General features: G+C 53.6%; 1 protein-coding gene across 2 annotated transcripts; it reads right to left on the reverse strand.

Moving 5' to 3' along the window:
* Window positions 1–1,838: 1,838 nt before the first annotated feature.
* NYNRIN (NYN domain and retroviral integrase containing) lies at window positions 1,839–22,691 on the reverse strand. 2 transcript variants are annotated; one of them, XM_061430316.1, is made up of 9 exons: window positions 22,540–22,691; window positions 22,184–22,398; window positions 13,191–13,843; window positions 11,560–13,074; window positions 10,572–10,702; window positions 10,343–10,439; window positions 8,012–8,113; window positions 7,700–7,801; window positions 1,839–6,542 (listed from the first exon to the last, which is right to left on the reverse strand). In XM_061430316.1, exons 2-9 carry the CDS (start codon window positions 22,379–22,381, stop codon window positions 3,680–3,682), a joined length of 5,661 nt encoding a protein of 1,886 aa, XP_061286300.1. In that variant the 5' UTR covers window positions 22,382–22,398; window positions 22,540–22,691; the 3' UTR covers window positions 1,839–3,679. The 2 variants fall into 2 exon arrangements, with proteins under 2 accessions (XP_061286300.1, XP_061286299.1); XM_061430315.1 differs by lacking the exons at window positions 22,184–22,398; window positions 22,540–22,691 and adding an exon at window positions 21,747–22,049.
* Window positions 22,692–24,635: the final 1,944 nt, after the last annotated feature.

The following is a 24,635-nucleotide window of genomic DNA, read 5'->3' on the forward strand; positions in this document are numbered from 1 at the left end:
TAGTTATGTACTTTAAAAAAAAATTTATTGGAGTTTAGTTGATTTACAATGTTATGTTAGTAATTTAAGTACTTTTTAATGTGAGAATGAGATACAGTATAGAATGTTCTCTATATTTTGTTTATGTCTGGGACTGTCTGATGACTTTGTAATTTCTATGGTTGAGACTTGGGAAGCTCAGCTGCCAGTGCCCAAAATGAGAAAAGGAAACTGTGATGGTATAAAGGAGAGAATCAGGGACTAGTGGTTTGCCATGCCCACAGTGCTCAACTGTGGAACCATCTTCTTTATTTGCCCCTCTAAAAATAGGGGGAATCTCAAATCAGATTCTTGTAAATTGTTCAACAGCGAAGAAGAGAAATCTCACCAACAGGAGGCTCCTAAGCCAGTGTGTGTAAAACAGGAATATTGCTTAAAGTTCTGTTGAGTAGAAAGTAGTGATTTTGCCAAGCCCCTCCTGGATCAACTTCCTCTTAGGAGGTATGAACCTTTCACTTACTGCCCTGTCCTAAGAGCACATGCATTATTTTCAGTGAAGGGGGTCAGGGAAGACAAGACCTCTCTGGATTATGTGTGAGCAGAGGCTTCAGGCTCCTGTGCTGTGGACTCCTAAGCCATGCTCCTTCCCTTACCACTCTGCACTGTATTTGCTTGTTGAAATGCCTCCCTCACCTGGCATTGGGCTCCAAAGCGCCAGAGACCATGCCACTGCCACTACCTCCACCCACTCCACACTAGACAGGGCCTGGCACACAAGATATGCTCTATAAACACTAAGTGACCATAACCACGTGAGCCGGGGAGTTCCCAGGAAGGAAGGTTCCTTCCTGCCCCTCCATCCCCCGACCAGTGCTGAATGGACAAGTGAGAAGAGCAGCAAGAAGTAGACACCGGAAGTGCAGAAGCTTGGCCAGGGTTAGGAAGGTCTCTGAGCCTGAGGGGCAATAACAGCCAGCGTTCTAGGACAGGAAGAGAAATATGAGCTGTGTGATTGCCTTTGTCTGTTGTGGCTGCTATAACAAAAACAACAGAAATTCAGTTTTCACAGCTCTAGAAGCTGGACGTTCAAGATCAAGGGGCTGGCAAATCAGGTGTCTAATAAGAGCCCACTTCCTCACTTGCAGATGACCATCTGCTCATTGTATCCTCAAGTGGTGGAGAGAGGAGCTCCAATTTCTCTCTCTTCTTACAAGGACACTAATCTCATCGTGGGGACTCCACCCTCATTACTTTATCTAAACCTTATTACCTCCTCAAAGCCCCACACCTTAATACCATCCCACTAAGGGTTGAGATTTCAGCTTATAAATCTGAGGGGACAAAATAAATCTGCAAACATGCAGTCCATCCCAGTGATGAAGGCTTACTCCATCCCCCGCACCACAGGAGCCTCTTTGCATGGATTATTTCATAAGATCCTTGCACCATCCGAAATTTAGGAATTGTTAGCCTGCACTAGACAGATGGGGAGACCAAGACTTCAGGAGAGGACCACATAGGTCACAGCCATGGAGTCAGCTTTCAAACCTAGTTCTATTGTGTTTCCGACACAGCCAAGTTGCTTTAGCATGGATGCCATTTTTACACCAGCCTTCATTCATCTTCATTCCCACCTGCTCAGTTGTGTCCGACTCTTGGTGACCCCATGGACTGTAGCCCACTAGGCTCCTCTGTCCGTGGAATTTTCCAGGCAAAAACACTGGAGTGGGTTGCCATTTCCTTCTCCAGGGGATCTTCTCCACCCAGGTCTCCTGCATTGCAAGTGGATTCTTTACCATCTGAGTCACCAGAAAGCCCATAATTGAGTCTAAAGTTAAACAAAAAACCTGGACATTAGCTCCATTTTGATCCATTTATTGACAAATCAAATGGAAAAAAAAAAAAGGTCACAAACAGGTATAGTATTATAAATGTGGTTAACAGGGAATGGGTACAGCACTGGGAAGGGAGAATGAGGTTGAACAGACCATCAGAGGGAGGACGAGGAAGGGAAGAGGAGGGGGACATGCAGCGGGAGGAGGCGGGGGAAAGAGGTATCTGCTAAAAACCCCACGGCTCACCTTTCAGTGTCTCAGTTGTCACCCAATCGTTCTTTCCTGGACAGAATTAACAGCTAGAAATGGTTTAAGGGCAACACCTAAGTAGTTTGTCCACAAGATTTGGGAGATGGGGAGTTGGATGGAAGATGGGTACAGGATTTTAAGAGCTTCTCTCACTTGAACCCCCATCTACGGTGAACAGTGAACTAAGAAGCTTAATCCTGGTCCCAGCTCAGCCACCAACTCTGTGTGACTTTGGGCAAGTCACATCCCCTTTCTGGGCCTTTTCCTTTGGCTGTAAAACAAGCAAAGTGGACTTGATGGCAAGTTCTACTCTGGCTCTAGCAATATCAAGTGTTTTGGCAACATGAGCTAGGCAAGGAGACCGGCTCAGCTTCAGAGAAATTAAACGACATAGAGGCTCAGCCAGAGTGACACAGTGCTGGCCTCCACCTCGAACCCTCTCTGTTGGCAGCAGCAGCAATTCAGAGGGTGAGTGAAGGCACACACACCTGTGGGAAACGCACTCTCCCAGTGACTGATCTTTGCAAGAGTGGCTGGGGGGTGCCAGGGGAGGGCCAGGATTGTCTCTACACAGAAGGCAAATCGAGGGGACTGGGGTGGGATGGGAGAACCCAGACAAAGCAGCCACACTCTGTAGGGTCTGGGGATGCAGCGCACAGGGGCAGTGGGAGGAGGCTGTGGGTTTCGGGGTGGGGCTGGAATGAAGAGCCACGCCAGCACCACACTGTGCCAGACTGCTCATTTCAGTGACCCCCCGCCAACCCGAAACAGAGGCCTGGGCCCCTTGGTCTAGTCAAAGCAGCTCTTCAGGTAGAGATGCCACACTTGGCATCGAGATCCTTGACTCCTGTGGGGTCTATGTCCTTAAAGCCAGGGTCAGGGAGTGTCTCCATTGGCTGGAGTCAAATGAGGTAGGCTGACTCGCTCCCCCTTGCCCTTCGGAGCCGACAGGCAGGACGAGCCCACCTGGCTGGCCACCCTCCCACCCCAGCTCTAAGCCTCGGGGCCCAGGACTGCCAGTCCTTCCTTGGTCAATGGGCAGGCCTAGCCTGGCCTGAGAAAGCGGTCCATGAGACCGAGGATGGGTGCCTCTCCTTAGCCTGCATGGATTTGTCTCAGCTGCTACGGCTTCAAGGGCAAAGGTTCCCCAAATGGACAGACAGGGGAGGAGCCCGTATCCGGGGTTTCTGTTTGACAGGGGAATGTGGTTTCAATTCTGAGGTCTAGAGCCACACCTTTTCATGGTAAGGACAGCCAGGAGTAAGATTCTGAGCTGTGCGTGTGTACGTGTACATTCTCACTCGGGGAGAGACACTGAACTCGGTCTACCTCGGGAAAGGAACTCTCTGCTCCCCAGGGTAGAATTGCCAGAGGCCCACATCTGACAGCCTTCAGCAGATTCTCCCAGTACCCCATACTGGGGATGTTTCATAGGGACGCTGGTCCCCAGTTCAAGGCAGTTCAGCAAAGCTTTGTGAAGTAACTTCTCTACAAAAGGCACAGTGAAGAGTCCCGGGGGTAGGGGTGGGGAGGCTGTGAGAGCATGCCTGGGGGCAGGGGGAGACCTAGCAGCAGCAGCCCAGGACCCTGGGAGGGGGCTCCCCCACCGCTCCAGCTCACTGCTCCAAGACCTTGAAGGACAGCGGGGTGACGCTCTTGGCAAAGGGCTTCATCAGACTGCTAGGATAGATGCACCCAAGCTTCTCCGGGGTGGGGAAGCCCCAGACCCTGTAGAGGGATGGGCTTAGCCGGTCCCCGATATAGAAGGGGCCCACCCACTTGGCACTGCTGCCGTTCCTGGGGAGGGACAGCACGAGGACCTGGTCCCCCACGCTCCACTCCTTCTCCTGCCTCTCACGCTTGAAACGCCTATTCTCAGCCTTTTCGCTTGTCTTCTCGGCCAGCCTCCAGTGGAGCTCCAGCAGCTCCCTCATGAGCTGTAGCAGGAATAAATCCATCTTGAGCCCTTCAATGTTCGCACTGCTCATCTCCCACCACAGGGGCTCGGTCAGCCTCTCCTCGGCCCCTGTCAGGATATGGAAGGGCGAGGCCTGGCTGGAGGAGGCCCTGAAGGCCAGGTGCAGCAAGGGCAGGGAAGCCGCCCACTTCTTGCCATGCAAGAAGATGAACTCCTTGAGGGCCCTCTTGAATTCCCAGTAGGCCCCGGAGCTCGTCAGGCAGGGGAACTGGAGGTCCCTGCTCGGGGAGGCCACATGAACTCCGAGGGCCAGCCCACAGCTCACCAGGACATGGCGGGCAAACTGGGGGCCCTGGGCAGCCTCCAGCCTCACGGGAATGCCCCACCTGGCGAACACATGCTGAAGCAGCAGCTGGGCCACAGCCGTGTGCGTGTAAGGCTTCAGCGGGAACGCCTCCACCCACCTGGTGTTGGGGTCGGCCACGATCAGCACGTGCTTGTGGCCCTCCTCGCTGACGGTGACCGGGCCCACCACCTCAATCTGCAGGTTGGACCAGGGGGCGGTGGACCTGAGGGGCCACAGAGACTCAATGACCTTCACCTCACTGCCTAGGAGATTCCGGGGGATGCAGAACAAGCAGCTCCTGCAGTAATGTCTCACATGCTCCTGCATCCCTGGCCACCACCCCAGCAACCGCAGCTTCCTATAGGTCTCCTCGGGCCTCTGGTGGGCCCCCATGGGGCCATCGTGCACAGCGAAAATCAGGTCCCTCCGGAGCTGCCGTGGGACCACCCAGACCCTGGGCCTCTTGTCTCCCTTGAACATAAGCAGGCCGCTCTCCTTGTCGAGGCTGAGGGAGCTAAAGGCGGAACTGAAGGGTGAGGAGTTGGATACCTTCTGCCCGGCCTGCAGCTTAGCCATGGTATCAGCCAGGGTGCTGTCGCTCCGCTGCAATGCCAGCAAGTCAGGCCTCTTGCACACAGTACGGGGAGTCACTACGGGGGCCGGCACGTCGTTTGGCAAATTCCAACACTGATCGCCCCCCTGGGCACCCTCCTTGGCTAGGGTGTCCACCGTCACAGCAAACAGGGAGCCCCGGTAGGAGGTTCGATAGATGAACGGGAGGGATGAGAGGCCAGAGGTGAGGTCTATGATGTAGGAGAGCAGGCTTGGGTGAGGTAGTGGGGTCCCGTCGGAGGAGAGGAAGCCCCGAGCCCTCCAAAGGGGCAGGAGCTCCCAGAGGAGGCTGAAGATCCAGTTGCAGTGCGTGAGGAAAACCACGGGCATGTGGGACTGGCCAAAACGCTCCAGGCCACAGGCCACGGCCGCCAGGTGGGCATAGGTCGGGGTGTAAGGGGAGCAAGAGAAGGAGAGGGAGACAGGGGGGCTGGTGGGAGACAGCACATACAGACCGAAGCCCGCACACCACTCATCCTCCCGGTAAAAGCAGTACCCCGACATGTGGATGCAGACAAAAGTGGACAGGTCGGAAAAAGGAGGCAGAACCTGGAAAAATCGAGGCATGGAAGCCGTGGGAGTCAGCAGCCGGTTCTTCCCCAGCAGGCCCTGCAGAAGGGTCAGTTCCAGCGCTCTCTTGCCCTTGTCCTGTACCAGGAGGGCCCATCTGATCAACCACGCTTTGGCAACCCTGCGGCCGTCCCACGCCTCAGGGTCCACAGAGGTCCGGGAGGCGTAGAAAAGGTCCAGGACCACGGGGGTGTCCCCAATGTAGCGGGAGAAATGCTTGAGGGCCCAGGCCACGGCGTAGGGGCTGTCTCCCCCTGACTGCGGGCCCTCGCTGTCCTCGTCGGGGAGGAGGGGTTTTGAGGTATAGGCTACAGGGTGCTTCCTCCCCGAGTGCTCCTGGTACACAACAGCCGTCAGGGCCACTTGGCTCACCGTCACCTCCAGGTGGAAGGGCAGCTGGGGGTTGGGGACCGACAGGCAGAGGGCGGACACCAGGGCTCGCTTCAGGGCCAGGAAGGCCTTCTCATGGTCCAGCTCCCACCGCCAGTCCGGCTTCTGCTTGAGCAGGCTGTGCAAGGGCGCCACAAGGGCTTCATAGTCGGGGATGACGTCCCGGTGGGAGTCCGTGAACCCCATAAAGAAGGAGAGGGCGGTGAAGTTGCTGGGGATGGTCAGCTGGGCCAGCTGCGCAAGGACCTGCTGGCAGGGAGCCTTTCCATCCCAGGGGATGCCCAGCGAGGGAGAGGCCACCGCCGGCTGGAGATCGATGTCCAGGGCCTCGTCCTGGGGGTCATGGAGGCTGAGGCACCGGAGGATTTCCTCTGAGAGGGAAGGGCACTCAGCCTTGAACACGGACATCAGCGAAGAGTCCAGGTCCTCCTCCTCCTCCTCAGCCGGCTTCTGCATCTCCTGCTCCTCTCTCTGCTCCTCGTCCTGTCTCTCTTCCTCCTCCTGCTCCTCCCTGACTTCTTCCACATTCTGCAGACTCTCCGGGGGGCCAGGGTCCGTGTCGTCCCTCAGCTCAGAGATGCTGGCCGAGCTGGGAGGAAGGGTCTTCCACACCTTCAGGAAGTTGCCAATGTCGGTGTCCAACCTACACCAAAACAGCAGAGCAGAAGGGTCTGATGGAGGAGGTGGGGGACAGCCTGCCCAAGAGGCCACCTGAGGCGAAACCAAATGGCTGAGTGCCCCTGAGGCCAGGTCAGCCTCCCACACAGCACGACCTGCCCAGATACTCCCTCCAGCCCCAGAATCACTAAACCGCAACGTCAGATATTCATCTGGGCTTTGAAGGCTTATTTAATCAAAACCTCATTGATCAAGTGACATTTCCAAGCAGTTTTAAGCCAATGGTTTGATAAGAATTAGATGATTGGTCCTTCCAACCAGACTCTAGGGTAAGCAAGCCAGGGGAGCTCAAGAGAGGGAAGGAGGCCTGACAAGGGGCTTAGGAGGCACAGCACACAGGCCTCGGCCACAGCATTTTTCTTCAAAATGGGGAAATGGGACTGGGGGACCTGACCCAGGAAGCAGTGCCCTGCCCAGAAGGTGCCAACCACAGTCCCCTGCTGGGCCCAGGGAACTGGGAGGCTCAGAGTGGGTGGGAGCCAGAGGAACTGAGTTACTGCAAATCAGTTGTGCCAGCACCAGCACAGTGACCTGGGGAAAGTACTTGAGTCTCAGGTTCCTCATCTGTAAAATAAGGATAGTGGTCACACGTATCTAAGTCAAGCTGTGAGGGTCAAAGGGGGAAAGACACGTGGAAAAAATTCCTCTTGGTATATACTCCAGACATAGCTCCCCCTGCATGCAATGAAACAAGAATGAGGTGGTTCACCACAGCACGGGTGCCCACAGCATAACACGGAAACTGTCAAATGGCCTCCCATCAGAGACCCCGTAAACCTGTCGGGCATTCATGCAATGGAATAGGGAATGGACGTTAAAGCCAGCCACAGGAACTAACATGGCGCGCACCTGGGAAAAACAATCAAACGTGGGGACAGATGCCGGCTGTGGAAGGATACATACAGTACTCAAGCGTGCGTGCAAGATTGTAAACTGTAAAACCATACTGTAATTAGTTTATGGATGCAGATGTGGGTGGAAGTACAAAGACCTAAAAAAGTCAAGTCACTCTGCTCACTATTAAGCACTAAACAAATGTTGGCTAGCACCAAGGGGAAGCTTCCGGTCAGTCCCAGGAGGAGCTGGGAGGTGGCAGGGGGTTGGGGAGGTCCAGCCCATTACCTGTTTGGCTTCTTCAGAAACTCATCCAGGGTGGGGCCATCACGGCCCAGGGGGTCATCAGGCACCATGAAGAGATTCCCCGCAAAGGTGAAGGGCAGCAGGCTGGGCCCAGGACAGAGGAAGAAAGGTCACTATGGAGCTCTTGACCACTCACACCCTGTTGGCAGCTGGAGCTGAGACCAATATATCCTCCCAGCAGGTGCTGGTGAGCACTGGTCCAAGGCCCCTCTCCCTGCCTCCAACCATCCCCTGCCAGGGGCTATCTGGCACCCACAGGGAAGGAACAGCCCAATCCCATGGAAGCCGCCTCACCGATCTTTGACCATCAGTTTCTTGGAATTATTCATCAGGACGTGGAGCTGCTCATTGGTAACGATGATGCCATCTGTCTCTTCCGCCAGCTTGACCATGAACCTGCAGGGAGAGGGGGGTCACTATAGACCCAGTACCCAGCCTCTCACCTCCCCAGTCCTCTGAGAAACTGAACTTGTAGCTTCCTGTTGAGAAGTGTAGGACAAAAACACTGCCCTTGATAGTCAGGGAGCCAGGGCTTGAGAGCCCATCCTTGTCTACGCAGCTAGCTGGAGAACCATGAGCCCCCGGAAAGGCAGCCTGAGATGCACATCCCCCAGCTGTCTATGCAAACAAAGACCCCTATTTTACACACAGGCACTCACATACACATGCTTAGACACACACACAGAAACCCACGCCTTATCCACATCCACACATACCTCTTTATTGCTTCGGTTTCCGTACCTGTCGATCAAACATAAGATACCTACCCTTGATCGCCGTGAAAATTAAACTGAATGAGACAATACGCTTAAGTGTCTAGCTCAGTGCCTGCTACACAGCAGATATTAATATCCAATACTCCATGATTATTCTTCACCAATTGACAACATTCATGTACATGCCAAGCCACATTTACATATATATGTATGCATCTATACACATGTAAAAACACCTACCTGAGTAAACATATCCATTTTTCCAAGGATCACTTCTCCTTGAAAGAGGGCTGTGACCAGGAAAGAAAGCAAAGGCTACCTACTTCTCAGCATTTGCGGCAGCAAGCAATTCTAGCAGCCTCGACCATGCAATCCCACAAGTGCCCAGCAGAGGGCCCTTCTGCTGAAAAGCCGTGTGTGCTAAGTCGCTTGTCTTGTCCGCTACTGTGCAACCCTATGGACTGGGGCCAGCCAGGCTCCTCTGTCCATGGGATCTCCCAGGCAAGAATACTGGGAGTGGATTGCCATGCTCTTCTCCAGGGGATCTTCCTGACCCAAGGACCAAACCCATGTCTCTTAAGTCTCTTGTGTTGGCAGGCAGGTTCTTTACCAATAGCGCCACCTGGGAAGCCCCACAGAAAAGCTTTCTTCCCTCAAACCCAGGCCTGAATTAAAAGGCATTAGAATCTGTATGCAATGCAGGAGACCTGGGTTCCATCCTTGGGTTGGGAAGATTCCCCTGGAGAAGGGAATAGCTACCCACTCCAGAATTCTTGCCTGGAGAACCCCATGGACAGACCATGGGATCACACAGAGTCAGACACAACTGAGCAGCTAAGCTAACACTTGAGAGTCTTCCCTTGTGGCTCAGACGGTAAAGCGTCTGTCTACAATGCGGGAGACCTGGGTTCGATCTCTGGGTCGGGAAGATTCCCTGGAGAAGGAAATGGCAACCCACTCCAGTACTCTTGCCTGGAATATCCCATGGACAGAGGAGCTTGGTGCATGCTACTGTCCATGGGATCGTAAAGAGTCAGGCACAACTGAGCGACTTCACTTTCACTTTCACTTTAAAGACCTTATGCAGGATCTAAGCTGCATGCTTAGGGTCTATGCTATTGAAGGAAGGATGCTTGAGCTGCCCCACCCAAACCTGAAGGCTCAGTGGATACCATGTCTTAGGGAGGAACCGAACTTCTTTCTGCCTGGCATGGGAGGAGTCTAAGTGAAGCCAAGACCTGTGCCTGCTGGGCATCGACTCCAGCCCAGGGCCAGTGAGCTGGGAGGGCCTTCTCTGCCCCCAACAGAAGCAGCATCACAGGATCCCCTGTGCACATTGGACCTGCAGTCACGTGCTGCAAGATTGACAAATAGGGAGTCATTCGGCCTTTAGCTAGGAGGCAGGGGCAGTCTGACTCCATTTTCAGAGCCAGGGCTCCAGCCACACACACACCTCCTCCCAGAGCCAAGGCGGTAGGAGGAAAAGACTGTAGCAATTCCTTGAGAAAACCTCAGCTTCAACCCAAACTGGCACCCAAATCAGCTGCTGGGGGAAGCGGCTTGCTTGAAGCACCAGGAGTCACCTGGGCTAGTCCCATCCAAAGACAGTAGAGGGTTTCAGCCCAAAGCTGATGGGAGAGGAAAGCCTATTAACTCAGAGAAATGGGACTGCAAAGTCCCAAATTCAGGAACAGTCCCTGGGCTTGAATAGAACCATCTTGGAGCCCTTTCCTCTCTGTGTTCCTCCCTCTGCCTACAGAGGGCCAGTGCACCACACTTCCCTCTCTGACAAGACCCTCTGACATGTTCGCCTCCATCTCCCCAGAGCAGATGAAGCAAGACTCTGCCTCACACATCAGTGAAGCCCAAGCCCGGGGCCCCACAAGAGAAGGCCTGCAAAGCCACACACCTGTAGTCGTAGGTGGTGATCTTCTTGCCATTCTCGAGCTGGGAGGGGGTGATTGAAAGCATCTTGAGGGAATGTAGCTTTGTCAGAAAGTGGCTCTCTGGAAATGAAAGGCAGAAGACAGTGAGGGTCAGAGGAAGCGCCAAGAGGAAAGGCTATGATGGGAACAGAAAGGCAAGGAAAAAGAAGGCGTGGTGACACCGGAGGGGCTGGGGGGCAGGGCACAGCTCACCTCTCACCCTCCGGTTCTTCTTCAGCTGCCAGGTGGGTACAAACACGGTGACCTCTCGGTGTCCCCGGTTCCAGAAATACTGCACCGCCATGGCAATGCCCCGGCAGGAGAAGAAGTGCTGGAGACCGTGCCTGGAGGTGGGGTTGGGGTTAGGGGTACCAATGAGGGAGCAACTTTCTGCCCTAGGAATGGCCCTGCCTCTGCACTCTCCTCAGAACCAGCCCAGGACAGCACAGGGCATCAGAAATGCCAGGGCACCAGCATCAGCACCAACCGTGCCCTCTCCCTTCCCTCCTTCTTCAAATAGTGAGCACCTACTGGGTCCACTCACCTGCTCGTGTGCGTGTGTGTGTAGGGGCCTCCAGGGCAAAAGGAAGAGGGCAACCTCTATAACCAAAAGCTCAGTTTAGGGCTGGAAGCAAACATTTGCTGACCACGACCATGTGCTGGCAATGTTCTCAGCATAGATTCTACGACGCGGGCAAATGAAGACACCTTGCACGTATTCATGCTGACATATGCATATACAGCAGGAAGTGCTGTGCAGGGACCTGATCTCTACAGGTTGGCACAGTGAGGAAAATCCTCACTGAGATCAGTGCTGGGCCTTAAGGGTTGGGCTGAACATTTGAAAACTGGGGTTTACAGGCCCCCTGCTATGTGAGGCAGGCTGAAAGGGAAAGATTCTGGGCCTGGGCAGATCTGAACCCAAAGGCCAGTGTGGCCCCTTACTGGCTCTGGGAGCTTGGGCAAGACGCATCACTTCTCTGAGCCTGTTTCTGTCTCTATCAAGGGAGAACAGAAATCCACCTTGGAAGGCTGCTATGTCGATTCCGCAAGCACTGCCCAGCACACAGTAGCTGCTCAACACGTGCCTGTCCCTCCCCTTTCCCCCACTCAAACCCCATGGCACCCCAGGGTGCCCCCAGGGACGGCCTGTTTGAGCTCCCCGGCAGTCCCAGTCCACCCCAGGCCCAAGGCTACTCACACCATGGCCACGCTGCTGCCATCAATGACCACCCGCCGCAGCTCCGGGTTCCCGGGTTCTTCTGACAGGTCCAGCTCGAAGGGTGTATTCAGGGCCTCGTGGTACCTCTGGAAGCTGGTCACTGTGTTGCTTGCCTGTGGGTGGCGAGTTGGCTGCCTTGGGGTCCCCTCCCCAGCCCCCAGGAGCCCTTCCACCTGAGGCTGGCGCTTGCTACTGGGAGCCAAGGTGCCACTGCACTGTGGCCCCTGACTTCCAGGCTGCCCCTGGCCCTTCAGGAAGGAAGCACTGCCCCTTGACGGAGGCTGGCTCTCACTCAGGAGTTTGCTTGCATCCAGGGTGGACCCCGGACCTGCGGGCGCCTTCTGAGCCGCCGGCGTTTTCGGAGTTCTGGAAGTTTGCGGGGCGGCAGGGGCTTTGGGAGCTGTAGGTCCGGTTTTAGGGGCAGGCCCAGTCTGGGCTCTGGATGTCTGGGGACCTGCAGGTGATGTTTTTGCTGCCTGCCTTTTCTGAGCTGTGGGAGTATGGGGAGCTGCAGGTGCTGGTTCACCCACAGCGGCCTTTTGCGCTGTGGGCACCACTTGAGCTTCTGGCTTTGTTGGAACTGAAGGCACTTCGGAGGCTGCACGTTCTTCGTGGGCTGCCGCCATCATCTGGGTTTCAGGCACTTTGGGGGCTGCAGGCAGCACTGGATTTGTGGGTGGGGTTCGAGCTGTGGGCACTGCAGCAGCCATGGGCACTTTGAGAGTTTCAGGCACTGTCTTAGAGTCAGGTCCCGATGGAGCTGTCAGCCCCCCTTGAGCAGCAGGCACCCCTTGCCCAGTGGGTGGTGCTGGAACGGGCCCCTCTTCTGGCCCCTTACAATCCCACTGCACACTTCCTTGATCCCCCAGCTCACTTCTGGCTTGGAGCTGGGGTGTAGAGGTCAAAGGTGGCCCTATCTGTGGAAGTCCTGGGATAGACTTATCCTTTACCCCTGAGCCTCCTGAGACCACCAGTAAACTCATGACTTTTTTGGGGGTCTCTGGCCTTGGGCAGTTCTGTAGGGCTGCCTCTCCTCCCGGCCCGCCGTCTGGTGTACAGTCTGGGCTTTCCACACTGGGCAGGGGAACCAGCTCCTTCTGTTTCCATCCCAGATTTAAGGGCAAAGGATTCTGCCCTGGCAGCTTGAACTGAATGGGGCCCAGTGGCCTCTGCCAGAAAGGGAAACTGAAGCATGCCTGGGACAGGAGCCAGGCCAGGTGAAGAGAGTGCAGTTCATTGATCCTCCAGAAGGTAGCAGCAATAGCCCCTGGCCACATGGGTGCAAAGGTTGGCCCTGGGGTCCAGGCCTTCCAGGGTGAGCACACACTCAGGGCTGATACTGGAGGCTGGAGGGGGAGCTTGTCTTCCCCTCTCCGGACTTGCCTCTGCTGGGACGAGGCTTGGGTGTGATCCACGGAGTCCTGGCTGCTGCTGGCTTGCACTGACCCTTCCTCGCGAGCACAGTCCACACCACCTTGGTTGTTGGAAGTGACCCTGGAGGAAACCCGAGTTTGTTGGAAAGGTGGGAAGGTGAGTTAGGTCCCAAACTCTTTCCCTGGGGTTGGGGCGCAGAAACAGGAGAGAAGACAAACTGATTCTCCAGAACTTACCGGACCAGCTGGTTTGCTGTCTCCTGCTGGGTGCTCAGGCCTGGGGTACCCGAGATTAGGGCCCCTGTGGCTCCCAGGCTGGTTAATCTCTTTGAATTTTCTGGGCTCCCCATCTCCACAAAGGGGCCAGGACCGTCTCCCACGGCCACCATGGTTGGACCTTCCTTTTGCTGGTGGGTTGGACAGATCAGGAGCTCAGAGTCTGAGCGGGAGTCGGAGGTGCCGATGCGGCTGAGCCACTGGATGATGTCCTCCTTGCCAGCGGCATCCCGCACCAGGCTCAGCAGCAGCTCCTGGACCGCCGGGGGCAGCTGCAGCAGGTCCCCGGCATACTGGTCACCACGGATCCAGACCAGGGCCCCAAAGGCCCGGGTCACCTCAGCTTCCCAGATGCCGCGGGGAGTGAGCAAAGGGGCCGGGCCCCAGCGCAGCCGCCCCACCAGCTCCTCCAGCCAGTTCTGGGTCATGACGAAAGACTCGGTCAGCCCGCCCACCATTAGGGAGCCCGGGGGGCCGGGCACCAGGTAGGCCAGGGTGCTCCAGCACAGGCAGTCCAGGAAGAGGCCCTGGGCCCCGAGGAAGGCGCAGTGCAGAGCTGCTGGGTAGCGGACCTCCTTCCATAGCTCCGGGTTGCACAGGCCCTTCAGATACTCCTGCAGCCAGTGGGGAAAACAGGAAGGAAGCCAGCTGTTGGGGGCCCGTCACTGGTGCTCACTCCCCTCACTAAGCACGTGCACTCCCCCTGCTCACTAATAAGCCAAATGACCCATTCCCCCCACCCCAACTCCTGCCCGGGACCCAGCCCTCTCTCCCTGGTACTGCCTCCTCACACACTCATCTTTTTCCAGGGAGCTTTGACAAATGGGGGAGGGGAGTACCTGGGCTTGGAGTCAAGGGTTCTAGTTCTAGTTCCAACCGGACCTCAATATGTTAGGGGTACTGTGAAAACTATCACCTTCTCAGGGGCTCAGTCTCCTCACCTGTAAAAAGCTGGATTAAATGAGACACTCCCAAGAGCCAGTCCTACCCTGGCATTCTAGAATTGTGAAATAGCTGAGGGGAGGGAGATGGCACATTACTGAGTACCCTCCAAGTTATTAACTCTCCCTTTGCCTAGGTTTCCTCATCTGTAAAATGGGGATAATGGTTTCCCCCTCATTAGGCTATCATGAAGTTTCAGTGCGTTAATACAAAGGAAGTGCTTAGCTTGAGCCTGGTACAATCTATTCCCATTTTTCAGGCTCAGAAAGGCCATATCGCTGACCCAGGGACACACAGTCAGCGGTGACTGGGTGAAGACCACAGCTGCCATCTGTCTGGGTCTGAAACCAGAGCTCTTTCCACCTCCTCGGGTTGACTACACAGTGACTATGGGGTAATCCTGTGAGATTCTGGTTAATCCCCCTGCAGAAGCTCTCTGGCACAACCTGTAACTGTAACCATGGTAACTCTGTTGCCCAGAGGGGACAGAGGAGAAGATAAGTCCCTGGTCTGGTATCCAAGGGATCCCCACAGATATATACAATGGTTGAGCCGGAAGGGTGGCCTCTGGCTGTCTGGGCACCAGGCCCTCATGTTTCCAGGGCTCACACACTCCATCTTTAGAGAGCATTGGGATGGAAGAGGTTGGGTTCTTCCACTCTCTGACTGAGTTCCCCCAGCATGACCCCACGGGCTCCAAGGAACCATGGGAATCCCCTCTTAATCGGCCAACCCTGATGACTGCATTCATCCTCAAGCGCCTCCTCACCCCTGTGTCAACCACAGTCATCCCTCTTCCTGCCTTCCCCTGACAGATCCATAAGGAACAAATGCTCCATTTTGGATCTCCAACAGCCATCCCAAAGACCACATGGGGTTCACGGTATTCAGACTTGTAAGAGTTATTCCACCTGGTCAGACTCACCCTTGCCAGGCGGTGGGTAAGCGAGGTTGCTCAGGTCTGAGCTTACCTCTTCCACCTGGCCCAGGTCATGGGAAGATCCCACATGCCGTGGATCAACTAAGCCCATGTGCCACACCTACTGAGCTGGTGGCCTAGAGACCAGGAACCGCAGCTACTGAAGCTGGCCCACCAGAGCCCGTGCGAACAAGAGACGAGAAGTGACTGCAACGAGGAGCCCACGCACTACAAACAGAGACTAGCCCCACCCACCGCAACCAGAGAACAGCCTGCGCACAGCGCAGCCAATAAGGAAAGAAATACAATTTAAATATAGATTGGAAATGAGGTGACTTTCAAAATAATAAATCTGAACTGATATTTACTGAGTACTTGCTAGGTGCCAGGCTCTTTACATACATCAACTCGTTGATTCCTCTCTCAGACCTATATGGAAATTACTATCCTCCCCATTTCAGGTGAGCAAGAAAGGACACATGTCTGAGGTCACACAGACAGAGGCTGGGATACTCAGGCACTCTGACTCCAAAGTCTGAGGTCTTAACCACGATGCTGTCTATATACGCGTGTGTTCTCAGTCACTTAATCGTGTCCAACTCTTTGCGACCCCATGGACTGTAGCCCATCAGGCTCCTCTGTCCGTGGAATTTTCCAGGCAAGAGTACTAGAATGGTTTGTGATTTCCTGCTCCAGGGGACCTCCCTGACCCAGGGAGAGAACCCGAGTCTCTTGTATCTCTTGCACTGGCAGGCGGATTCTTTACCACGGAGCCACTAAAGAAGCCAATGGCGCGTTAGAGAAAAAACAGATAAGAAAAAAGGCGTTTACATCGAGAAAATTTCTGGAGAAAATTTCCTGCTTTAAGCCTACCCAGACCTTTACATCCAGAAAAATCAGGAGCAATTTTTCTGCTTTAAGCCTACCCAGACCTTTACATCCAGAAAATATCTGGAGCAATTTTCCTGCTTTAAGCCTACCCAGACCTTTTTCTCCAAGAGAAGAAGTAGAGAAGAGGCAGGAACGAAGTACACACAGAAAAATGTTGTGTATTTGTTATTTGTTAAATATATTGCCCAGTGTCCTGTGAGTCATCGGACAATGTGTAAGTTAAATAAAAATAATACCACCAGACAGCTTACTACTGCTGTATACTTTATCAGTCCTGACTTAGGATTCTTCTTTCTCATAAGTCAGTTACCATTCATTGTCTGCTTTCCTGAAGCACACCAAATTACACTGTAGAACACTCAAAAAGTTAAAAAAAAAAAAAATGGCAGCACCAAAAAACTCCAGAATTAGGACTGAAGGAGAATCCAAAAAACTCCAGAATTAGGAGTGAAGGAGAACATTTTTTAAAAAGTGGACTCAGGGGACTTCCCTGGTGGTCTAGTGGCTAAGACTCCATGCTCCCAATGCAGGGGGGCCAGGTTCAATCCCTGGTCAGGGAACTAGATCCCACAAGCTTCAAATAAGAGTTCACGTCCCACGACTAAAGACTAATCCCACAAGCTGCAACTAAGAACCAGTGCAGCTAGTAAATTAAAAAAAAAATTAAATTAAAGGTGGACTAAGATGAAGTTGTTTGAAGAGCAGTTAGATCTGGGAGCCTACCTACTCCACTACACAAAGGCTGAGCAACTACCACCCTACCCCCTGAAGTTTGTTCTGCAGAAGCTGATCAGTGTACTTGAGAGTGTGGGTACCATACAAAATCATGCAGGAAGAGAGGAAGGCCGACAGTGAGGTCTACGGTGAGCAGTGAGTGCAGAGAAACTCATTCTTCTCATTCAGAGATTCAGCCATAGTAACCAACAATGGATGAAGACAGATGCCCATACAAAAGGGTCTCTCTGGGGCATCTCAGAAGAGTGGGGGAAACTACAAACTTCCAGAGAGAAAAGAACACTTCATATCAAAGGACCAGGGACCAAGAATAGCTTCAGATGTCCCCAAAGCAAGAAGTCAATAGATTAATGCCTTCTCACTTCTGAAGGGAAATAATCTTCCATGTATAATTCGATACCAGCCAAACTGTCGATCAAGTGACCTTCAGATATGCAATGGAGATACTCAGATATGCAACCCCAAGAACCTACCTTCTCTAAAGCCTTTCTCAGGAAGCTACTGCAGAGCATTTTCCAGCAAATCAAGAAAAGAAAAACCAAGAAAAGAGACCCAACTCAGAAAAAAAGCAAAGACAATCTCCAGAATGATTGTGGAGAGAAATTTTAGAATGTATTCATCCATTCAAGAAATCATTACTGAGCATCTACTATGTATCAAGCATTGCTCTGGGAGGCATAGAGGGCATCTAGTTCAGGTTGAAGAGTGGAATTCCAGAAACAGGAACGCTGATCTCAGTTATCAGCATGATCTTTAGCACAGCACCATCTTTCTAACTTAATGACGCTACTGACAGACGTGCTCCACCAACCCAAGACAAAGACACAGCGTTCAGGAAACAAGGCGTTTAAGAAAGAAAAGGGCAAAAGGATGCCAAGAATGACAGCAAACAGGAGTCTCAGGATGATAGCCACACAAGCCTGACCAGAAAGAAAGAAGGGCGCCCCCGGGAAAAAATCTGTAACAGGCCGCCTTGAATCAAAACCTTATCCTTACAGAAAATTGTCGTGAGCAGCTACTGAAAGTTATATAAGACTTAGCAATGAGTTCAATGGAAAACAAACAGGAAAGGTGTGAGCTCTTTACCTCAGAAAAATTGAAAAGTAAGATAGAAAACCTAATTACAGTATACTTCAGTGTTTAGATGTGAGTGATATTTGCATGGGCATAATGTTGCGAATAATAAATACAGATTTAACAGAAAATGAAATACAGTTATATTGGGAAGAAAAAAGGGATGGCAATATAAAGGAGCTAAATCCTCACCTATAATGAAAGTGAAAGTCGCTTAGTCGTGTCCAACTCTTTGGGATCCACGGACTATACAGTCCATGGAATTCTCCAGGCCAGAATACAGGAGTGGGTAGCCTTTCCCTTCTCCAGGGGATCTTCCCAACTCGGGGATCGAACCCAGGTCTCTTGCATTGCAGGCAGATTTTTTTTTTACCAACTGAGCCACAAGGGAAGTCCAAGAATACTGGAATGGGTAGCCTACCCCTTCTCCAGGGGATCTTCCCCACCCAGGAATCGAACCAGGGTCTCTGCATTGCAGGCAGATTCTTTACCAACTGAGCTATCAGGGAAGCCCTCACCTATAATAAAAGGAAGTAAAAAGGTATCTAAAATTAATCCAAAGATACAGGATCTACATATTTTTTAGGAATATGGAGATGCATAAATTCCAGAACAGATATTTTCTACAGGGAAGAGCACAGAAGAGGGAGTTGGCAGGACTAAGGCAAGGAATCACTGCATTATACTGTGGACTTTTAAAAAATTACTGGACTTTTTATTATTTTGATAAAGAAAAATTAAGTTCAAAATAAAGGAGGGATTCCCTGGCAGTTCAGTGGTTAAGAATCCTTGCTTCCATTACAGGAGGCACGGGTTCGATCCCTGGCCAGGGAACTAAGATGCCGCATGCTGCAGAGCCAAAAACTAAATAAAAATAAATGTAAATAAGCCTCTTTTTAAAATTGGAGTGTAACTGCTTTACAATGTCATTTCTGCTGTACAATAACATGAATCAGCCACACGTATGCAGGGTGGGAGGAACTGAGGGAGTATATTGACATATATACACTACCATGTGTAGAATAGATCGCTAGTGGGAAGTTACTGTACTGCACAGGGAGCTTAGCTCTGTGCTCTGTGATGACCCAGAAGGGTTGAATGGGAAGGACGTGGGAGGGAAGCTCGAGAGGAAGAGAGATAAATATATGTGCAAGCATCTCTTTTAAAAAATAAATTAAAACAAGTAATTAAAGGAAAAGGATCAGGTGCTCACAACACAATTATGTGTGCTGGTAAGTTGTAGGGAGCCAGTTGTGGGGAGGGCAGTCCCGATCTGTAGTATTTTCCAGTTTCTGTGGTGTAACTACTCCCATCCTGGCTGATTTCAAACTATGAACAGGACTCCACTGGCTCAAAAACTTCCAAAACTTTGCAACAATGGGTCAGCAGGAGCCAGTTTCAGCACACCCCTGGCCACTGCCAGCTTTCATGGTACCGCTCACAGTCAGTGTGGGGCAGGAACAGGCTGACTTGCACGTGAGAGCCAAGCCCAGAGTCAGCAGACCACACCCTGCCCCATGGCTCCCCGTCTCAATCTCGAGCTCCCCATCACCTCATTCCATCATCTCGAACGGTCACCTGTTCTCTCAGCACCCAACCCTTCTTCACACCGTTGTCAAGGAGGACAGAAAAGCTGAGCAGGGCTTGTCTCTGAGAGACTCTGATCATTAAGAACTCTCCTTTCTACTTGCTGATTTCACCTCAGAAAGGCCACGCCTCCCCAGGGCTTGTTTTTGCTGCCTAGGAAATGTGATTTCCAGCAATGCCTTCATTATTTTTTAAATCCCACCACAAGAAAACTACTTCAAGGTACTTTCAAGTTCTACAGAGATTTCCTAGAAAACCAGTGCATATAATAGAAAAACACACCTGAGCTCTTCTCCAAAGAAGCCCGTACCCTTCTTGACCCCTTCTTCCCTCACAGACAGGACATCCATCACCCCTTCTCCATCCCACAAGCTTCAGTCTCACTGAGCTCTCTCTGCCAGCTGGCTATGTATATCAACTCACTATCAAGGTACATGGTTCTGTGTCCTTACAGCTGGGATTGGGGTCAGCCACAGCACCTCTACATGGAAACTCCGAGACATCCTTCTTGTGTGCTCAGTCATGTCCAACTCTTTGCGACCCCATGGCCAGGTTCCTCTGTCCATGGAATTTTCCAGGCAAGAATACTTGGGTGGATTGCCATTTCCTCCTCCAGGGGATCTTCCCAACCCAGGGATTGAACCCATGTCTTCCGAATTGCAAGCAGATTCTTTACCACTGAGCCACCAATCAGCTGCTCAAGACATCCTTATACATGGGAAATTTTCCTGCATCACATTGCTGAACCTTAGAAAGCATTTCATCCAAGCCTCTCACTTCACAGACAAGGAGACAGAATCAGAGAGGGAAAAGAACTCATTCAAAGTTATATAGCTTGTTAACCACAACATTTACTGACATCTCTACCCTATAACTCTCCACATTTGCAAAAGTAAGCATGCATTACTTCAGCTGACTCTTAACAACTCTTTCATGAAGTGAGTATTACTACATTGTTTTATAGATGAGGAAATAAGCTCAAGAGAAGGTCAGTGATTTGACCCAGGTCAGCCAGTTAGAAGGTAGCAAACCCCAATCTCCAGCTCTTTCCACCACACCCATTTGTCCCAGCAGTTAACTTGGTGACAGCAAATTGAGCCCAGATCTCCTATTTCTAGAACAAAACCTCACCCTCCCCACGTTCCCTGCCCTCCTGCTCCAAAGCTCTACTCATCTCTTCTTTCTGCTCATTCTTTACAATAAGGGAGGGAGTTACCCAAACCCCTCATGCTGCTTCCATCTTAAACTGTGCTTTTCTCCAGAAGAAAACAGGTGGGAAAGAGCTGAAAGGATGGGGCGGGATGGGGGGGATTGGAGAAAGCCACTGGCTGCACTAGCAGGGCCTGGGGTGTGAGGGAAAGTCAGTGGCCCCAGGGACCCTGAGGCAGCAGTGGGAGCAGGAGTAGCTGAGCCTGGAGAAGCTGATGAAGGATGTAAGTAGGAGTCAGGGGAGCTAGACACCCGCAGTCTCACAAAAGGGTGAGCGGGTGTCTTTCAAATTAACAAAAAGATTAAGACCCCCAAAGAACCTGAAGGCTCCTCGGGCTAACCCGCCTATCCTAGCTACTGAAAAGTCTGCATCTCCAGGGCTCCTGCACATCTGCTATGTGGGCAGGCACCCCTCCCCTCCCCCAGCACCTCTGTCAGAACTGGACAAACTGCTGACGAAGCAGCTCAGCGGAGGGGCTGAGGCAGGAACTTTCTAGCCTGCCTGTCCACTGGCCAGCGTGTTCTGGGCCTCCCCCACCCATGGCCTTGACCAATTAGGATACTGGTAGAGACCTAGCTGGGGAAGGGGAGTGTGCTGGGGTGGGGTGGGGTGCATGGGGGAGAAGGGTGGCCTGGGACTGAGGGAGGCTGTAGTATTCCTACCAGGAAAAGATAAGATAAGGGAATCTGGGGGAAGAGGGAGACCTTGGCCATGACGGGGGATCAGAGGGAACCTGATAGGCCCAAGTGGAGGAGAAGCGGGTGAGAGAAGCTAGAACAAACGCGCGAGAGGCACACGGTGACCTGGCCTGCCCAGCATCCAGCCCCACACAGCAGGCCCTTTCATCTGAAGCCCACAGCCCTCCTCCCAGAGGATTCCCACCCATCTCCAAAGCCTGCTGCCTTCCAGAGCAGCTGCACCTCTGCCCCTGAGCCCCTGTAAGAGGCCGCCTAGGGCATCAAGAGTGTGGGGCGCTGAGCCCAGAGCCCCTGCCACCCCCACCTACCCTACCCTAAGTGTTCCAGGAGGCCCCTGACACTCTCCAGTCCCCAATACCTCATCTGTAAAATGCCAGCATTTCTCTAGCGAAGTCTCTAATGGCCCCTCCTGTCCCAGCACTCAGGCTCCGAGGCGCAGCCCAGGATTTAAGGAGACTTACATGAAGGCAGAAAGACCTGGGCCTTCCAGCCTCTGGGTGGAGAACAAAGAGATATGCTGCACAGACTACAGAAATACCAGACCTTAAGTTGCTCCCCCGATGGAGGAATAGGCTGTAAATGCGGGCCCTGGCCAGGGAGGGCTCCTGGGGGGACGCACAACGCAGAGCCTTTCTCAACACACTTGAGGGACTGAAGTGACACGCAAGAGAGGGGTGGGGCAGAAAAGAAAGAAGGAACCAGAGGGAAGGACCCAAGGCTGCAGAAGTGGAGAGGCAGGGAATGGCCCAGTACCTGCCCGCCATACTGCCCAGTCCAGGTCGGGGGGCCTCTGGGGACCCTTGCCTCCCGGGTTGGGGGGGGGGAGGGGGGAGGGAAGTGGGGCGAAGGGAGGGAGAAAGGTCTGGCTGGAAGTGATAAGAGGCCAGACGCTGTTTACCTTGGCTTTGCCCATGTTCTCCCTGGGTCCCTCGAGCTGCAGCCAGAAGTAGGGGGTGTCCGGGCGGCTCTGGAAAGCGTTCAGCTTGACCCTGAAGATGCGCTGCACTTGCTGCCGCTGCCGCTGCACCCGGGGCTTCGACTTGGTCTGCACCATGAACCATTCCTGCGCCGGAGGGTCGCCCCCGGACAGGAGCATGGCTGCCCCGCCCGCCCCTGGAAGAAGGGAGCCGACAGTGTCACCGGCGTCCCCGGGCCGGAGGCGCCTAGGCCACGCCCCCTCCTCCGGGCGGCGCGCCCCCGCCTCGGCCTGGGTCCCCCCGACACACACACCCCACCCCCGGCTCGCGCACCCACCCGCCGCGGCTCGGGCGCCCTTCCCCCGGAGCTCCGAGCCTTTCGGCGGCGGCTCCCGCGACAATCTCTTCCTGCCAGGGGTTGCAACGGGGGTGGGACCGATCGGGCTCCCGCCGCCCTTCCCTCCGCCCCCACCCTCCCCCGCTTCACCGCCGCGCCAGCCCCTCCAGGATGAACTTTAGCTGCGTCTGCCCGGGAGCTTAAAGGGGCGCGGAGGGAGGCGGCGGGGCGGGGGAAGGCGGGGAGGGACGGGCGGGGGCGGGGGTCCTGAAAACCTCTGCCTTCCACTCAAGTCTTGGGCCCAGAGCCAGAATCCGGGGGTCAAAGTTAATTTCCTTCCACATTCCCCTTTCCCCAGGGGAAGGGAGAGGAAGGAAGGGCACCCCGGTGGGGGAGAGGGGGCTTGGTTTCGGGCACCCGGCCTTTCTCTCCGTTCCTCCAGCCAGCCCTGCCGCCTCCTAGGCCTCCCAAGAGAACCGAGAGCCGCGCCCCTCCTTCCCTCGCAGGAAAGGGTTAAAGGAGAGCAGGGTGGGGAGCCTGGGAGGCTGGGGCCTGAGGAAAACTCCGGGCCGGAGACCGAGCGGGAAGGAGAGGGTAAAAGCACCGCCCCCGCGCCCCCCCACCCCTAAGTCTGGGGACAGCCTGGGGCTGGCAGGCAGCCCAGACCCTCCTGAAGCCCCCAGGGCTGGAGGGGCGGGGAGAGCGCCCGAGTTTTCGGGAGTTTTCAGACTTGCGCTGTTTATGAAAGCCTTTCTGAGCAAGTTTGAGCTAAGCCGAGAGGGGAAGCTTTAGGAAGAGAGTGAGGGTCTGGTTGCTGACAACCTCTGAGGGTTCCCTCAACCCCTGACCTGCCGCCAGTCAGCTGCTAGGCCTCGGTGGTCAGGAACCAGCCCTGGACTGGGGGGCTGCCGCCAACATCCTTCTCAGGAGGCATCAGGGGCACAAAGAACACCTTATGCAGCCCTGTGGCCTGAACAGAACCCGGCTCTGTGGAGGGCAGAGTTTGCATCCTGGGCCTCCGGGAACTTCCTTTTCCAACCCCAAACCCAGAGCCTCTGTCTGACAGGCATGAGTGTACCTATGGGGACAAAGGGCAGTGGACTTTAGGCCAGCCTTGGGACATCTGGGCTGCAGGGGCCATGGCACATTTCTGTGCAGGCCAAGAGCCAGGGGCACCCCACTGCAAGGAAGGGGCAGGGGAGAGGGGCGCACACCCAGTCCTCTGGTCTGGATTCAGCCCCTGCTGTACCACACCTCCACTCCTACTTACCCTAGGTTGGAATCCAGAAAAGGGGATCTATGTCATCTCTGGCTCCGAGGCCTTCTGCTCTGCCAGGTCTGCTGTCCCTGGGCTGCCCCTCCAGAGCGCCTTGCAGCAGAAGACCCTCCAGTGAACCTGGAAGCTCCATCTTTCTCCATTCTTCCCACTTCTAACTGCTCTCCCTTTGTCAGAAGAAGCGCCTGCTTCATTGTGCCTCAGTTTCTCCTCTGAAGCAAATGACAGCCGCATACCCATGCCCCACCCCTCCTTCCTTGAATAAACACTTATTTCTTGTTGCCCTCTTTCAACTGACTGTGAACTGCAGGCACAGTGACATCCTGAAGGAAAACTTTCAGGTTTAATCTTATGTTCAAAGGGGCCATGCAGAGGGTGGGACAAGATCAAACTTAGGCATCAGGTACTTGATAAGTGGGTAAAAAGAGGGTAATTTATTTGAACTCTTGCATCTCCATTTCCCATAAAATAAGGATAATGATACCTATTAAATATTCATTAGAAGCACTGACGCTGAAGCTAAAACTCCAATACTTTGGTCAGTCAGTTCAGTCGCTCAGTCATGTCCAACTCTGCGACCCCATGAGTCACAGCACGCAGGCCTCCCTGTCCATCACCAACTCCGAGAGTTTACCCAAACTCATGTCCATTGAGTCGGTGATGCCATCCAGCCATCTCATCCTCTCTTGTCCCCTTCTTCTCCTGCCGCCAATCCCTCGCAGCATCAGGGTCTTTTCCAATGAATCAACTCTTCGCATGAGGTGGCCAAAGTATTGGAGTTTCAGTTTCAGCGACAGTCCTTCCAAAGAAATCCCAAGAC

Source organism: Bos javanicus, chromosome 10, assembly GCF_032452875.1.
Source record: "Bos javanicus breed banteng chromosome 10, ARS-OSU_banteng_1.0, whole genome shotgun sequence".
In the NCBI taxonomy this organism is placed as follows: Eukaryota; Metazoa; Chordata; class Mammalia; order Artiodactyla; family Bovidae; genus Bos; species Bos javanicus.

Excerpts from the sequence above, each read along its gene's own strand:
- NYNRIN (XM_061430315.1), bottom strand. The coding sequence starts at position 22,049 with ATGGCGGGCAGGTACTGGGCCATTCCCTGCCTCTCCACTTCTGCAGCC. Across the intron at positions 13,075-13,190 it reads ACAGCAAACCAGCTGGTCCG|GGTCACTTCCAACAACCAAG; the intron begins GTAAGTTCTGGA and ends GGTTTCCTCCAG. Across the intron at positions 6,543-7,699 it reads TTTCTGAAGAAGCCAAACAG|GTTGGACACCGACATTGGCA; the intron begins GTAATGGGCTGG and ends GTTTTGGTGTAG.